The sequence below is a fragment of the Chrysemys picta genome, chromosome 14, assembly GCF_011386835.1.
Source record: "Chrysemys picta bellii isolate R12L10 chromosome 14, ASM1138683v2, whole genome shotgun sequence".
Classification (NCBI taxonomy): domain Eukaryota; kingdom Metazoa; phylum Chordata; order Testudines; family Emydidae; genus Chrysemys; species Chrysemys picta.
The window spans coordinates 24,524,831-24,542,683 of record NC_088804.1 but is presented as its reverse complement, the minus strand read 5'-3'; the positions used below and the strand labels follow the sequence as shown (position 1 = coordinate 24,542,683).

Below are 17,853 nucleotides of genomic sequence, written 5' to 3'. Positions count from 1 at the left end.
TATTGTAGAGTCAGAAACTCTGTATTTTTTGGAGTGGGATGTAACATTGCGGCCGACAGAGAGGGGGGGGAGAGAGAATGAATTCTGTTGTCCTAACTGAAGTGGCAGACATTGCTGGGATGATAATCTGCCTCAGTGAGAGAACACTGTTTATAAGATTAGAGAATTTGGCAACACTTTATATTTAGAGCACTAAATACTTAGTTTAGACTTGATTGATGGTTATTTTAGGTTTACTTAGTAAAATACTTTTAAAGGTGCCCCTAATTGTTTATGGGGATGTTGACCCATTTCTTGCAAAGCTAAATTTAAATTTAAAAAAAATTGCAGAAAAATATTCTGATATTATCAGATAAAATATTAACAGACCATTTTTAGATGTATGCTGTGCTCTGCTTTGGGTTCATGCCTTGCTCTGCATATATGAATATATAACTTTTATCTCTGAGGTATAGTCTCTCAATACTAGGAGTGAATGTATTGTGGGAGAAAATAGACCTGATGTTCCTTTCATTTACATCAGTAGAGCCCAATAACTTTAGTAGAGTTACTCCAGATTTGAACCAGTGTAAGTGAAAGGAAAATTTGGACCCTATATCCTGTTCTGCTTTTGTTGGCTGATCTACTGTCCATCCTTACTGCATCTCATGTCCGAGTTAGATATGCTTAGAGGTCAACATGAAGAGATCGCAGCAGACACAGCATTCCTAAAAAGTCATTTGCATATCTGTAAAGCAACCTGGATTCCTTGCTGGTTTATTTATGAAACGTGGTAGTAGTTTGTAGCCAATCAGAGTAATTGGCATTTAATTTAATAACAATACCCCTATAAATATAACCCGTGTTTGCTATGCATAGTGTTCTGACAACATATACTTCCTCCTGCATTTCTTCACTGTAGTGATTCTGTTAGACATTATGAACTTTTGCTTGGGCCCATAGGTTCTGTGTTTACTAGCATCTGAGAATTCAGAAAAGAACCAGAAGATAAAGGGTCTGAAACTAGATCAAAAACTCAGCGTTAATCTCTTGCAAAACAGCTAAAGAATAGTTCTATTAGTTTAGCTAAAGGGAACACTCCTGTTAATAAATATGTGTGACTGTAAAATACTTCTTATTATTTGATACAAGCAGGGCTTGGTGAATCTACCCACCCAGGACAAACAGGAATAATTTCTGGGCAAGTTCTATCAACTTCACAGAAAATAAGATTTTATTAAAAATATGTATTTCTAACCATCCTGATTGTGAAGATAACCTTCCAAACGGCAACTGAGTGTGAACTGATTCAGTGAGCCGTGATATGTTAATGAGTGTGCCATAAATAGTTTTGTAGGAGTATGTCATAGAGTTTACGGCCAGAAGGAATCCCTTGATCGTCTAGTCTGACCTCCTGTATATCACAGGCCATCAACACCACCCAGTCCCCGCACACTAAACCCAGCAACTGAAATAAGACCAAAGTAAGTGAGACCAAGAGGAAACTAGACTGTTATGTACATAGGCAGAGAATAGGAGGGACCAAGGTACACCAGTGCTCGAGGCCTCTGCAGTGGCAGGGAAAATCTTAAGTGAGATATACCCAGATGATCCTGACAAATCAACTGCACTCACATGCTGGAGAGGAAGGCAAAAAAACCCCAAGGTCACTGCCAGTCTGACCTCGGGGGGGATTACTTCTGAACCCCACATGTGGTGATTAGTTAGACCCTAAGCATGGGAGCAAGAACCAGCTAGCCATGCACCTGAGAAAGAGAGTGCACGGTGTCACCTCAGAGTCCTGTTCCTCCACGTCCACTGTCCGAACTCCAGCTGTGGCCATCCTTGATACATCAGAGGAAAGAGATAAAAAAAGTCCCAGAATGCATTGTGAGAAAAAAATCTCTTCTCGACATCTGCCAGTAGCCATCTGAAGCATGAGCTTTTGGAACGTAAGATATAAACTAGGGATGTAACGCGATTAAAAAAATTAATCACAATTAATTGTGCAATTAATCGGACTGTTAATAATAGAATACCATTTATTTAAATATTTTTAGATGTTTTCTACATTTTCAAATATATTGATTTCAATTACAACACAGAATACAAAGTGTACAGTGCTCACTTTATATTTATTTTTGGTTACAAATATTTGCACTGTAAAAAAACAAAATAGATAGTATTTTTAAATTCGCCTAATACAAGTACTGTAGTGCAATCTCTTTATAATGAAAGTTGAACTGACAAATTTAGAATTATGTAAAAAAAATTGCATTAAAAATAAAACAGTGTAAAATTTTAGAGCCTGCAAGTCCACTCAGTCCTACTTCTTGATCAGCCAATCACTCAGACAAAGTTTGTTTACATTTGCAGGAGATAATGCTGCCTGCTTATTGTTTACAATATCACCTGAAAGTGAGAGCAGGCATTTGCATGGCACTATTATAGCAGGTGTCGCAAGATATTTATGTGCCAGATGCGCTAAAGATTCATCTGTCCCTTCATGCTTCAACCACCATTCCAGAGGACATGCGTCCATGCTGATGACAGGTTCTGCTCGATAACGATCCAAAGCAGTGCAGACTGATGCATGTTCATTTTCATCATCAGAGTCAGATGCCACCAGCAGAAGGCTGATTTTCTTTTATGGTAGTTCAGGTTCTGTAGTTTCTGCATCAGAGAGTTACTCTTTTAAGACGTCTGAAAGCATGCTCCACGCCCTGTCCGTCTCAGATTTTGGAAGGCACTTCAGATTCTTAAACTTTGGGTCAAGTGCTATAGCTATCTTTAGAAATCTCACATTGGTATCTCCTTTGGGTTTTGTCATATCTGCAATGAAAGTGTTCTTAAAACAAAGAACATGCTGGGTCATCAGTCAAGACTGCTATAATATGAAATATATGGCACAATGCAGGTAAAACACAGAGCAGGAGACATACAATTTTCCCCCAAGGAGTTCAGTCACAAATTTAATTAACGCATTATTTTTTTAACAAGCATCATCAGCATGGAAGCATGTCCTCTGGACTGGTGGCCAAAGCATGAAGAGGCATACAAATGTTTAGCATATATCTCAGCCTTCTTTTGGTGAGATTAAACAAGCCAAATTCTTCCAGCCTCCTCTCATGAGAAAGGCCCTCCATTCTCCTGATCATCCAAGTAGGATAGGAGCAGCTGCTGGTGGTCAGGGAGAGGAGGACGGGTACAGGCCACTGCTGTAATGGTGGCTGCTACTCTTAGGAGTAGGGTGTCATGGGAGAAGAGCTATTTCCTTCATCCCTTAGATCAGGAGGCCCCTGGATGGGGGTGGGGCAGCCATCCTAGCTGAGAGCTGTTTGTGTGTAGAGGGCCCCACTAGGGTTGCCAACCCTCCCGGTTTTGCTGGGAGTCTTCTGGAATCATGCCCTATCTCCCAGAGGTTACTGAAGCCAAACTGGGAGATTTTAGGCCTCTAAAAATCCAGTGGGGCTCTGTGCCACTCCCAGAAGTGGCTGGCATGTGCTTGCAGGTCAGGGGGAGGCTCAGCGCACTGCCCCCACCCCAAGCGCTGACTCAGCAGCTCCCATTGGCTGGGAACTGTGGCCAATGAAAGCTGTGGGTGCAGTGCCTGCAGGCAGGGGCAGCACGTGGAGCCCCTTGCTGCCTCCCCCCTCCCCAGGGGCTGCAGGGATGTGCCGGCTGCTTCCGGGAGTGGCACGGGGCTAGGGCAGGCTGTGATGATGCCCAGGAGCTGCCCGAGGTACGTGCCACCCGGACGAAGCCAGCACCCCATACCCCCTACTGTGTCCCAATCTCCTGCCCCAGCCCTGAGCCCCCTCCCACACCCAAACTCCCTCCCAGAGCCTGCACCCCCTCCTGCACTCCAATGCCCTGCCCCATCCCAGAGCCACCTCCTGCATCCAAATTCCCTCCCAGAGCCCACACCGCAATCCCCTGCCCCAGCCCTGAGCCCCTTCCCGGACCCTGCACCCCCTCCTGTACCCCAAACCCCCTGCCCCAGGCTCAGCCCGGAGCTCCCTCCCACACTCCAAACCCCTTGGCCCCAGCCCAGAGCCTGAACCCCCTCCTGTAGCCCAACTCCCTGCCCCAACCCAGTGAAAGTGAGTGAGAGTGGGGGAGAGCGAGCGACGGAGGGGGGATGGAGTGAGCGGGGCAGGGTTGGGGGTCTCTGGAGCAGGGGACGGGTGCAGGTCAAGTATGTTTGGGTTTGTGTGATTAGACAGTTGGCAACCCTAGTCCCCACCGATGCTACTGTGTCACATCAGCAGAAAACTGTTTATCCAGTCTATCATTGGGCTCTTCTGGGATGGGGGTGGCAGAGGCCCCCCAATACAAAGCTCTTTGCTGGGGTCAAGTGGGGCCACACAAAAAAAGCTTTTGGTGGCAGGTTGTAGAAGGATTTCCCTCTTCAACTGGAGCCCTTTGTTTAGATGGATGGTGTGATCTGGGAACCTCCCCCCGTCCCGCCTCCCGTTTGCTAGAATGGCAGGCATAGGGATAACTGCTGAAGTCTTCAGGCTGGTTGGGATCTCCTTGCTCCTTAGTCCACTGCTCCGTTTTTTTGGTGGGCTCAGGTATGTCCCTGGAGGAGGGAGATCTCATATCTAGCCACCCCTGAATAGGGCTGCGTGTGTGGAACCAGACAAATGTATTGGGGTTAAGTGGTTTCCCACCATTAATTTACTGTGGAAGAGGGTCCTGCATAAATTATTTTATATGGGGATGGGTTGGTCCACCATTAATATACTGTGGGCGACACAGAATTATTTCTTTGGTGGAGTGAAGGCCCAGCATTCATTGATTTATTGGGGCACAAAGTTCAGCTGCTGCGAGACCAAAGACTTTAGGCCCAAGCAGTGGGGGTCCCCAGACAAAGGTAGACAGAGTAGGACGGGGAGGAGGATATAAAGTGGTATTGCACTTGATGCTGGTGTATTTCAGCCTGGCAAGTAGTAATACTCCTCAGTCTGGTAGTGCTGGCCACATTTTTTTCAAGATCTGGGTACATCTAGTCATCAGTCAGTCCAAGAAGTGGATTTACAATCTCCTGAGAAGAAAGCAGCTCTATTTAACACCGCTTAGTGTAAACCATCTTTGAATATCTGAAGATGGTTAAGAGTTGTAATGTATATTTCTATATGGAGGTGGTTGCTATTGGTAACAATAATAAGGAAACATTTAGGAATAGAAATATCTGGGGCAAGTATTTATAAGTTACAAGAATGTATGGATTTATTCAGCTGTTTATCAATAATTAGTGGAGGAGTTCTGCTCTGCCTTCCTTTGAGCTGGGATTCTAGCGCTACCGCTTAGTATTCAAAAGAATTTTTCACAGAGAGTATTTTTCCCATTTTGTCATCTCTAACCTTTACTTTTGAGTCCTTACCCCTATTTCAGGCACTGAAAAGTTAAGAACAGTTTCTCATATCGGGAAAATATTTCCTTTTTTTTTGTCACTCTTTTCTGACAGTCTGAGTGCTGATGTGATTCACTATTTCAAGAGCTCTAATGCTTTCATTGGCTGGGTAAATGGTGACAGAGGTATAGCTAGTGCATACCCACTTGTTAATGATCTATCTTCTCTTTATGGATTATAGACGAATAAAAGGGTTCCATTTTTGGTTTTGAAACAATCAATTTGATTGTCATAAAAGATTAAAAACCTGATTAGTCTTTCACTGAAGTTGTAAACTGATCAAATCAATCAGGATAGTAAAGCTGATCAAAAATGCAGAGAAATTTTTGTAGACATTTCAAATTTTTGAAAATTTCCAATCACTCTGTAAATGAAAATGAGAGAAAATGTTTCTTGAAAATTTTTTACAAAAAATTTTCGAGAGAAAAGTCAAAAATTTTGACCAGTTCTAATAAGTAGTATTGACAGAATATAATGAACCTGATCCTGCAGTTGACAGCATTTGAACTGACTGTTGTGTCCTGTTGGAGCCCCATTGAAGTCAGTGGCTCTCCTCACAGGTACAGGAGTCCATCTGCATGCTGTCAGTTGCAGATTGGGGCCTACAAAAGTATTTTTTTCTATTAAACTGGATCCCATCGGAACGATATTTAGGAATAATACTATATCCCAGATATTTTCAGTGCTTATAGTTAGCGTGCTAACTAATCCTTTGTTTTTCTGTTAACCATCAGGAAAGGAATGGTACTTGCTGCGTTTAGAACTTACTGTGACAGATGTGAATGACAATGCACCTGAATGGGCCATGGATCCTTTCCCATTCTTGGCCGTGGTATCTCCTAAAGCTGCAGCAGGTACTAAAGTGTATAAGCTTCTTGCTGTGGATGACGACGAAGGGGTCCACGGAGCTGTAGAATATTTTCTCTTGGAAGGTAAATTAAAAGTATATGTACATATGCGCATACACATACACAGAATCACTACCGTGGCTTCTTCCCCTCCACCCCCAGGTCCTTCTGACAGAACTCATCCTGTGGATCTCCTGTAGCACAAAGTCAGCTTGAAGGGCAGACTCACTGATAACCTCTCATCTACTGGAGGGGTTCTCAGGAAACTCTAGCAATATTTTAAAACTGGCCACCTTTAGCAGAGGACTGTGGCAGCACTGCCCATCCCCAATGATGAATTGGTTTCTCTGGGGTAGCCGTGCATGTTTTTCCATATGGGAGTTTCTAGTGGGAGTTATTCTCTCAATTTTACTCCAGTAAAAATTTTCCTGACAACAGTCTCTGGGTTTATATTTCTACTTAGGTGGAGAAGACAGATTTGAGGTCGAGAAGGACAGTGGTTGGATTAAAACAACAGGTTTGCCACTAGTGAAGGACAGGGAATACCTAATGACTGCGTTAGCAGCGGATAAACTTGGTAATAAAGGGTCTCCTGCTTCTGTTTCTGTGATTGCGGGGCTTCGACCACCACAATTTACCAACATATCATATATTGTTTATGTTCCTGAAAACACGCTCCAGGGAAAATCGTAAGTACCAGTTAAAAGTTGTACTAGTACTAGTTAATAGCTGGGGTTATAGCACAGACTATAGCTTAACCTTGATGATATCACCCAGAAGCCTTCACATTATTTGCAGATTACAAAAAGATATGGGATGATTGGCTATTAGATGTCCCAGAGAAAGAAGTATCTAAGATAGATATAGTTTGATTTATTTTGTAGTCATTGTTTTATGTGGAAAAGTACTGGTGAAGAATGAGATGTTCATATTTGTAAAGGATGTTAGTAATAATAAATAGGAGAAACTGGTTGTGCCTATTTTTAAAAATGACCTCAAAGACAAATTAGAGGCATTAAACAAGAAGGGAAAATATCCTTTATGTATTCTTCCAGTTCAGGATCTGTGTTGATGTTTGGAAAAGTGACAAGTTCTTCACATGAAAATCAGAAAAAGCAAAAGGCTGTGAATGCTGCTTTCATTACTGGGCAAAAATGAAGATACCACAAAGCTTGGTCATTTGATTTTCCATTCTGATGGCTTATCATGCCAGTGTACATATCACCAAAAATTCTGACATCATAATTTGCGCAGGATAAAATAAAACCTTTTACTGGACTAGCAAACTCAGTTTTATGTACTGGGACAAATTCTGCATTCAATTGCTCCTATTCAACCTCACTGACTTGCTCTAATGTGTAGTGCAAAAGTTTCCTCCTACAGCTAAACCATGAAGCCCTTTGATCTGAAAGCTCATGGTCTGTATTGTAATATGTTTGTTAATCTTGTCATGTTATCTACCATATTTTGTCAACTTTTTTCAGTACCCATATAGCTACAGACTTCCTGAATATAGTAATTTAGGATGTATGAGATCAGATGATAATGTGCTTTTGCTTTAAAAGTGTGATGGATATATATTCTCTTTTGGTCCCTATGTTTTAAGAATTATGGAATCCTACCAGGTATTTAATCTCTGCCATCTTGGGCTAGGTCTACACTACAAGGGGGTGGCGACCTAAGATACGCAACTTCAGCTACGTGAATAGTGTAGCTGAAGTTGCGTATTTTAGGTCGACTTACCGGGCTGTGAGGACGGCGGCGAGTCGACCGCTGATGCGCCGCCGTAGACTCCGCTTCCGCCTCTTGCCGCGGTGGATTTCCGGAGTCGACGGCAGAGCTATCGGGGATCGATTTTATCGTGTCTTCACTAGACGCGATAAGTCGATCCCCAATAGATCGATTGCTACCCGCCGATCCGGCGGGTAGTGAAGACGTGCCCTTGGAGTCAGACAAAGCTAAATCTAAAAAAATAATAAGATTCTTTGTAACTACTTTTTAATCAGCATTTAAAAACAATTTTCACACCTAAGGGTGGTTGATAGCCAGCCAGTTTGTCAAGTTCCCCAGCAATATCCCAAGGGAATGAAATATTAATCTTGAGTGTAATCAGATTATAATATGACACTAGAGGCCATGACCATAAATAATGCCACCCACTGAAAGCAAATTATTATTCTACATTAACAGGGAGTGCTAACAGAGATTGTTGTACAACCCTACAGTACTAATATTAACGTGGATCTGTTAATCAATGGTCGGTCTAGCACAATGGAGTCCTGGTCCATGATTAGGGCTGCTAGGTGCTATCATAATACAAATAATAAATAAAACAAACAAGATATGACCGATCACAACCTTTGGCAATACCTCAAAATTTCAACCACAATATCAGATCTTCTGAAAGAAGTCATTGTCAGCAGTATGGCAGCAGGAAGAAAGTACTCATATAAACTAAAATGTACTAATCTCTGCAAATCCTCATGATTTCTTTGCTATGAATGGTACAAAAATCCAAACTGGAAAAGATTTTATAAATATTGCTCATGGAGCATGATTATGAAACTCATAAGGACCCACTTCCGAATGCTTGTATCTTAAAGGAATAGAAAACACTGTGCCTATGTTGCATAGGCAAAATTAGCTAATACACAAATAACTGGGCATGTAATTGCATTTGCACACCAACATTGGCGCATTAAAGCTCTTGCATGCTGAAATGGGAGCACTGAAAACAAGTGGGTGTGCCTGAGCATTATCAAATAGCATTTGTCCCAATCTAAGAGAGCAATCGCACTTTCTATAGGATTAGAACCAAACCACATCCACCACCTTAGTAACGTATTTGCAATGTAATAATTTATAATTTTATTGAAAGGTAGAATGTTTTTATTCTCCATTTCATGCAAATCAAGGGCCTGATCCTGCTCTTCCTTGGAGCTTGGGGGATCTTCTTTCACAAGGCTTTTGCACCTTGCAGGATCAGGCAACAAATGGCTGAAGGATGTATTTTCTCTTTGAAATACTCAAAATGTTTCCTTTGTAATTTTTCTTCTTTTAAATATCTACAAAGTTAAAGACGGTCACAAACCTCAACACAATCAGCACTGATAGCATGCACCAACAAAGGAGATCAGATTAAGAATAACATTTTTTGAAAATGTTATAAGACATTATTTAGTTTTGCAGATCAAGAGGTTTTCAAAATACTAATAAAGTTCAGATCCACAGTTCTGGGTATTTTAAAGGAATTGAACTTTGAAGGTTCTCCCATATAATTATATTCACCCCCTATTAAAAAAAAAAAGATATTGGACACTAGTAGCTCACTATGAGAGAGTGAAGTAGTTACTTTGATTCTGTCCCTTTCCCAGTGAAGTCAGTACATGACCCTATCGATTTTTATTGGAAACAGGATTGTGCCATACTAGATTTAAAAAAATCTCACTTTTATCTTTTAAGACCATTCATATGGTCTTATATCTTAAATATACTGTATTACTGACCTGTTTTTTTCCTTCTGTAGCAGCTAACTCTTCAAACATTAAGATCCCGTGATCAGGACAGGAAATTTACTGTTTCCTTATTAGGCTAAATCCTTTGGCTCTTGATTTAACTTTATTTCCCTAACTGAAAATCATTGCAACATGTTGTCATGGCAGACTAAGCAAATTCAGTTAAAACTACAATAAAATCCTCCGTTTATAGCCTGGCTGGATTTTTAATCCTTAATATATCCTATTCCCAACGCCCTAGCTTTTACCTATTTTGCCTCAAGATAGCAGGTCTGAGGAGCATTTTATAAAAATAGCATCCAATCCCGTAGTCTTTAGATACAATCCTCATTTACTTCAGTGAGTTGCTTGCATCAGGCATGCAGGACTGGGTTTGCAATTTATTGCATTTTTGCCATATTTTGGTATTTCAGAATTCTAATATTAACATCACAATATTAGGAAAACAAATATAAGAGGTTTATTTTTGTGGCTAAGAACTTCAGACAGGGGAAATAATAATTTTGTGTTGATGTCTTTTCTCTTTGCTTTTTGCTTTTCATTTTTATCCAGATTTCTTACAGTCTCTGCTTTGTCATATCAAAACAAATCCCTGAGCTACAATTTGCTAACTAATCCTAGTGGCCTGTTCAGCATCCATCAGGCAACAGGAGAGATCAGCTTGACTCGGAGTGTGGATTATGAGAGTGACCAACACCAATACTTGCTTCTGGTCAGAGCAACAGAAGGCCAAGAGCAGTTTAGCAGTGTAACTGAGGTAAGACCACATCATTCTGTTTTGATCAGGACAGCCCTGATTTTCCTGCAGTTTATCCAGGTCCTTCCAGATTCTTCATAGCTTTAATTCCCATTCCCTCCTTTCTATCTCACATTCTGTCCCACTGTATTCCTAGTCTTTGTGTTATGTCCTTGACTCTGGTTGAGGCAAGAGCCCATTAATGCTACTCCTGAAATGACCCATTCATGTAAGATGCTTCCTTCCTCTTCAGGAGCTGAATTTACTGCCTCTCCATAATTCCCAGCCCTTGCCTGCTTATAGCGGAAGAAATATCACTAGTCCAGACCTGATGCCAATATTCTTGTTCTAAACTGGCGTACAGAGCATGGTGTATATTCTACAGTATTTTTATTTAAAAAGCAGAGAATATGAACACAGAGTAATTTTTAGCTTAAAGAATGGGGAACAATGATATAAGAAATGAAGCAATGGTAATTTGTAATGCATATATTGTATCTAAAAGACATCGTCACAGTACTCTTAAAAGCTTTTCTAAAGGTGAAAAAATCCTTGAAATACAGATATAGCAGATGTGTATATATATTATCTATTAGAGACCAGGAACTTGTGCTAAGCACTGTACAGTCATGTAACAGAGAGACATTCCCTGCCCCAAAGAGCTTGCAATTTAAGTATAAGATACGAGAAAACGGGCACACAATAAAAAGACAGGGGAACACAAGGAAACAATGAGATGACATTGGCCAGCATGGTAAGCAGAGGTCTGAGCACACAGTCTGCTGATAACCTTTGTTGTTTGTTTTATAGGCATCTCAGCAGAGAAGAGTTTTAAGATAGTATTTGAAGGAGGACAATGAGTGGCTTTGTGAATACATAGGGTGTGATTCTAATTTTACTTACAATCTCTTTACACTGGTATAACTGTCATTGACTTCTGTGAAATTACTACTGATGCATCCTCTAAGTGAGAGGAGACTTAAACCCATAATATTTGTCTTAGGAGAATGAAAACATTTTATAATACCATTTAGGAGTCAGAATTTGACCTCCATTCCATATTTTTACCTCCTGATCTACACCAGTGTAATTGAGTTCAAAATCTGGTCTCAGTAAATTTATACTGTTAAAGGCATAATATGCTTGGCAGAAGAATTAGTTGCTTTAGTATTTAAGTGGTAGAAATAATAAAAATGTATTGCAAGATGCAGTAGTGAAAAAGAATGCTAAGAAAATGGAGAATCCATGTGCCCTGCAATTAAATAAGAAAATAACAGTCAATGTCCATGAGGAAAAAATGGAAAAACCTTGCAGTAGAAGAATTTTTGGATATGACAGTTTCCACTACTTAAGAATTTCTGTGTAACATAAAAACAATTCTCAGCAGGAAATGAACAATCTAACAAAAATGGCTCTTCCTATGGGCTATAGCTTCTGAAATCCTCTAAGATGATTATTTTTGGAAAATCCTTGCATCAAATATATCTATACCAGCGAAGACATTGCTCAGATCCACTTTGATACTACTTAATTCTCTCATCTCTTCCATTCAGGTTTTGGTTGTAATCACAGATGAGAATGATTGTGCCCCAGAATTCCAGCAGTCAATCTACAGCAAAGACAATGTTCCTGAAACAGTTCCCATGACAACTGTACTTCTGCAAGGTTAGCACTTTAAAATCTATTCACTACAGTCAGTAGGAGAATTGTTTTCTGTTGCTAATTAGAATTTCCCCCTCTGAAACACAAGGTACCAATTCTAGGGTGGGATATGCAACAGCTTTGAGGAAGTACTTGGCACCTTGCAGAATTGGTTCACGAGCATAAACTCCTGTGCCCTGTGCACAGCTGAAAGAAGTTGGGAGAGGGAGAGGAAAGGAAGGAAACAAATCTTTTCTGTAGGATTATGAAGTGACAGTACAGATGCTGTGGCTGCTGTTACATCCTTAGAGTTGCAGTAGCCCAGCAGCTGCTGTGTCCCTCTTTCTGAAGGATGGAGATGGTCAGTAGTTGTGAGTCCATCAATGCACCTCTTCTGTGCACCTTTGAAACCACCCTGTGCGCTGGGACAGAGGGAATCCTCATGGAACACAGCTCCATGGCTCACACAGCCTCTGTGGGCTGTCCATATGCTGTGTCCTCCCCATCCCATTTCACTGAACTACACCAGTTCTGCTGCATTCAGGGCCTTTTGTGTGTATGCATGTGTGTTTAGATGAGTGAGGGGAGCAAAATTTCACCCCTACTGAATTTATAACCAAATAACTCAGTTTTATATTATGCAGTTCTGTGTAGTGCATGAAATGGTGACAAAAAATCAAAGCTTTTATTTAAATAAGAGCAGAGTCTGGAAGAAAAGCAGATTTACATCAAAATAAATAATTGCATACATATTTAAGGCTATTCCTTCAGTTAATTTTTCCTATGATTTGAAAAAGTATACACAGGTTAAAATAGCAAATTGTTAGAACATTGAAAACTGATCTCTTGAATGGGAAATGAAACTTTATAATCCAGTAATGTGTTATTTTTAGATTGTGCATTTAAGAACATATTTAATTTTATATATGAGTCTTTATATATGAGTCTAATTGGACTCTGTGCGACCACTCTTGTATATGAAGTTAATCATGTGTTTGCAGGAGGCAAGACTGTTGGGGACAAAATAAATTTAGGTGAGTGGTGCAAATCAGGTGGGCATGAGAATATAAGTACCCACATAGGAAGAAGATTTTTGATAGTAGAGGGATCTTTAGCAGACGGAGGCATAACAATGGGTGGAAGTAGCCAGGCAATTGCATGCCTTACCTTGAAGGATTACTTGTTGATATAAATATTGAGAGTTGAAGTAAAAAATTTGCTTTTTTACAGCTTGTTTTCAAACCATAGTAAATCAGTATAAAATATGCTATATCCTGTACTACTTAAAAGTTATTTCAAGCCCCACATGTTAAAATAAATGTTATTACTGTTATTTTTATGCCATTCATTAATTTGTCTATTAAAGTTTTTATCATTTTAATCCTTAGACCTTAATCTAGGAATTGTATTTTTCTTCTGTTTTAATAGTGACAGCTAGCGACTGTGATTCAGAAGAAAACGCTGAAATATTATATTACACTTTGAGTCCAGATTTTAACATTTCTTCACATGGTACTATCTTCCCAGCAACACAGTTGGACTATGAGCGGCCCAACCATCTTTATGAATTTATAATTATGGCTGTAGATAAAGGAGAAGAGCCAAAGACTGGGACAGCAACTGTTAGAATCCGTGTTTCAAACATGAATGATGAAGCACCCGAGTTTTCTCAGACAATGTAAATATATCAGTTGTTTTTAAAACTCTGAAAATATTGCTCTTAACTTGTGGATGTCAAGATGTAAAGAGATATCACAGGAACTGAGACATGCTCGGAGGGCCAGATCTTCACCTGGTTTAAATTGGCATAGCTTCATTGAAATGAGTGGACTTATGTTGATTTATACTACACAAGGATTTGGCCCAGAAATTTCATACTCCCAGTAAAATAAGTCCTTAAGTTTGGTTCCTAACCACAAAATTTAGAGATGATTTGAAAAGATTGTGGGAAACATTCTTCACTGATGAATCTGAATAGTCCGAGTTAGTCTTGAACCTTCTTCTGGTTCTTCCAGCATATATGTCCTACCAGCTTAGACTTCCATAGGTTAGATTTAGACTTGCTCACCTAAACACACTTAGACTATACTCACCCTTACATATCACCTCTGAATTTGGTCCAGTAAATGTAAGCTGGTGTAATTCACGCATCAAGTGGCCAGAAGAGACAAGTGAAGCAAGAAAAGGAATGAAGAGTAGCATTTAAAAGCATGTATGCTAAAGTAAGCTGCCCCTTACTTATGTCTTCTTCCAGCTCCTCACCATATAAATCATACCAACACAGAATCTTTTACATTCACTCACACATTGGCAAATCAGAGGAAGTAAGACTAATGGGGTCTGAGTCCAACTGATACATCCTTAAACATTCCTACAGAATTTGGCCCTGTGAGTCATCATTCCTTGTAGGATAGCTACTTCAAATGGTAGCAACAAAAGTAGATTTTTTTTTTAAATAGAGATGGACCTGAAATGGAGCCTCATAGCCAAGATCTCCCTCCCTGAATTTTTAATATTTGAATTCCTGCATCCAAATGCTCTTCAGGAGTCCTGGGTTTGGGTCAGATCCAAAACTTGAAGAAGTCTTTTTTCTGGATGTATCCCAATATATCAGAAATCTTTTGAGATAAGCTGCTGACAAAATTTCCATTAATATAAACGGGAACAAGAATGAGTCGTTAATCTGTAGTGCAAAAAGTTCAAGCTTGTACATTTTATAAAAAAAAAAAAATTTTATTTCTTAAAAATTCTTATTGGGAGGTTTTTCAGGACTTCGTCATCAGTCTTAAACAAAGATTATGTCCATATAGTCTCCAACCACTGCTATATCTGAAAGAATTCTTTACTCTACACATGCTGGATAACATACATTATGATAGTGGGAGAAAACATATCCACTAGAAGTGAGAACTCACATTATTACAGGGAAGGTGTTGGAGACTATTCCTATCCCTTCTCCCCCTTCCTGCCCTGCACAAGTGCTGGCCAGAATGGATACCACAATACTTACTCCGTGCTGGAGCTTGCGTGAGTACTAATTGTCTGAAAGGTGCAGGTGGGTCAGAGCTGGCCAGGGTTGCTCAGAGCTGGTTGTATGGGGAGACAGCAGGACATGATATCCTTTCCAAGAGTGGTGGAACTATGCTTCAGACTGAGTACTCCAGGAGACCTCAGTAGAAAATCAGCCAGAAATGCTGGGAGTACAGGCAGCATCTCTGTCCCTCCACATCCCAGCACATCCAGAGTGCATGGCAGAATCTTGCCCTTAATTAGACAGTTTAGGCTTTGGAGATAGTGCTGAAAATGTTGACTATTTTACTGAATTGTTAAAAACAAAATGTTTAGTAGATGACAGAGTCCTAACTGACGACTGCAATATGAAGAAATCACAAGATAAATGTCAATAATAAATAAGTGGAATGCACTTAATCTCGCCCAGTCCCATCTCCCATCAACACAGGGAACATTTTCCAGGGTTCAGTAAGCACAGTCCTCTTTAAACCTGGAGTCTTACAAGTATATGAATCTGTGTCAAAAGCACTATGAGCTTACATGCAAGTTACAGACTCTGCAGTGGAATTCCCAGTTTACCACTGTCAAATTCTGACTTTTATGCGTCAGCTTAAAAGTAAAAGTTGCTCAGAGCAAAGATCAGGAAGGGATTTTAATGGTGCCAAACTTGTGGTTTGTCTGAACACAACGTCAAGACTTCTTGACAGTCCTTATAATACCTAAAGGTAATATGTGTCTTCACAATTTCCTACCTTCCTTCCTTCCTTCCTTCCTTCTTTCTAGTGAGCCAACAGCTGAGGGGGAACTAAACATCCCTCAGATAGTTTTGGCATGAAAAGAGCTGATCTTTGTAATACAAAATTCTTAGTGGTCCTCTGCATGTCCAAATGGGGCTAATCCAGAATCTAAAGACTTGTTCTTCAGAACATGCTCCCCTTTTTTTAAAAAAAATATTCCAGGCTGTTAAATGGATGTTATCAAGGCCGACAGGCACACTAATCCGTTATCCTCTTATTTCTTGTATCTTTTTGCAGTGTCCACATAATTGTTTAATCTTGTATGTCGTTATTTCTTTAAAAACAAATGCTTCATTGTAGTACTGTTTTTTTGTTAGAAAGTGAGTGCCAGCACTCATTATGTCGTGAACAGCTCTTCGTCAAAACAGAGCATATGTTCAGCAAAAGAAAAACAGGCTTCCTGTTTGAGTTTACCAGAGGATATTGTAAAAAATTAGCATTATTTTTAATTATGAAAAATGCTTTCATAGAGGGTTATTATTTTACATCTGCAGTCTGTGTAGCCATTGCATACATTTGGAGATGAACATAAAGCCAAATTCTGCCGTCGGGTGAACGCATGCAATTTTTATTTAACTCAGTGGGACTGTGTGGTTGCAACTGAGAACAGAAGTTGTCCCAATGTTTCATGATCATTCCATGCTTTATAGACACAGTCCAAAGACCGGAGTCTGAGGTGCTGAGCACTTTGCAGGTGTTGCTCAGTACCTAAGCTTTCATTTTGGTTTATCTTGCCTTGATGCCTTCCTGAATCTAAGGATGAACTTCAAGCAGGTCTTATCTGATGTTTGCTCTGTTACATAGATTCATCATGATCATCTGTAACTTAGTTCCTCCAAAGACACTAATCTGCAGTTAATTTTATGCTCAATCATGGACCAATGCAGAGATACAAATCAAGATGATGATGATGATGTCCTTTTAGTGCTTTGTTTAAATAGATTTACAGTCCAGTATAAACTCATAATTCTTAGCCTGGAGCTTTCTTTCCCCATAATTATCCTATTCCTCGATTATGAGTTGCTTTAAGCTACCACTCTGTTTCATTTTGTCAGTTTTCTCCTTCTGCTTCTTCAGAGGCCTTTTCTTGATGATTTGAACTCTTTTGCTCCTATATTTAATGCTTAAAGTTGTCAGAGTTACAGTTCATTTGGTTTTCTGATGCAGAGCTAAGACAATGGCCCTGGGGTTTGAATAGCGGAGCTAAACCAGAATCATTTAGTTCCCTTATTGGGTTGGATATTAAATGCTAAAACCCCCCACAACTCTATCTTAATGCACCAATGAATACACACAAGTCAGTAAATGTAAAATGTAAGGCAAGTTTTGTCTTGAATTCAGTCTCTTTGTCTAGGAATATATATGGCCCTCATTGCCATGGTATCTGAGTGTGGTTGATTTCATCTTACAAGTCTGACCATGTTGGGACTGATTCTGATCTCAGTGAACTGAGTGAAATTACTCTGGGCTTACACCAGTGTACTTTTTGTTTATTCACATTTTAGGGGTTTTTTGTGGGGGGGTTGTGTTTTTGTATTTTGAACAAAAATCCTAGTGTACTCTAAATAGAGTGAGAGCTCGGATGGGAAAAACTGGTGATAATTTCACCAAGTGGAGGTTGAGGGATGACCCCAAATGTGAATGTGGAGAGCTTAGACAAATACTTGGACACAGCCTGATACAGTTCACTCTGTCCACATCTTGCACTCCTGAGGAACTATTTGAGATAAGTGATAACACCAGGTCTTGGTTGCAGTTTTGGAGTGATAAGCTATGATGATGACCCATGTACCCTGGCCCCATGTATCATGTGTGGCACAGTATATCCTGTCGTGTGTGTGTGTGTGTGTGTGTGTGTGTGTGTGTGTGTAAAATGGTGAACCCCACATTTCACCCAAATCCTTAT

The 17,853-nt window shown here is 40.0% G+C and overlaps 1 protein-coding gene across 3 annotated transcripts in view; it reads left to right on the top strand.

Moving 5' to 3' along the window:
* The window catches only part of LOC101947377 (neural-cadherin-like), a 120,168-nt gene that overhangs the window by 25,806 nt on the left and 76,509 nt on the right, over nucleotides 1-17,853 (top strand). For all 3 annotated transcript variants that reach the window (XR_010592568.1, XM_008167001.4, XM_065567146.1), the window contains exons 2-6: nucleotides 6,133-6,330; nucleotides 6,710-6,935; nucleotides 10,314-10,518; nucleotides 12,051-12,162; nucleotides 13,567-13,816. Coding sequence is in view for 2 of the 3 variants with exons in the window: in XM_008167001.4 (XP_008165223.3) it covers nucleotides 6,133-6,330; nucleotides 6,710-6,935; nucleotides 10,314-10,518; nucleotides 12,051-12,162; nucleotides 13,567-13,816 (991 nt within the window). In the remaining variant the exon portion in view is untranslated. The remainder of the gene's footprint in view (nucleotides 1-6,132; nucleotides 6,331-6,709; nucleotides 6,936-10,313; nucleotides 10,519-12,050; nucleotides 12,163-13,566; nucleotides 13,817-17,853) is intronic.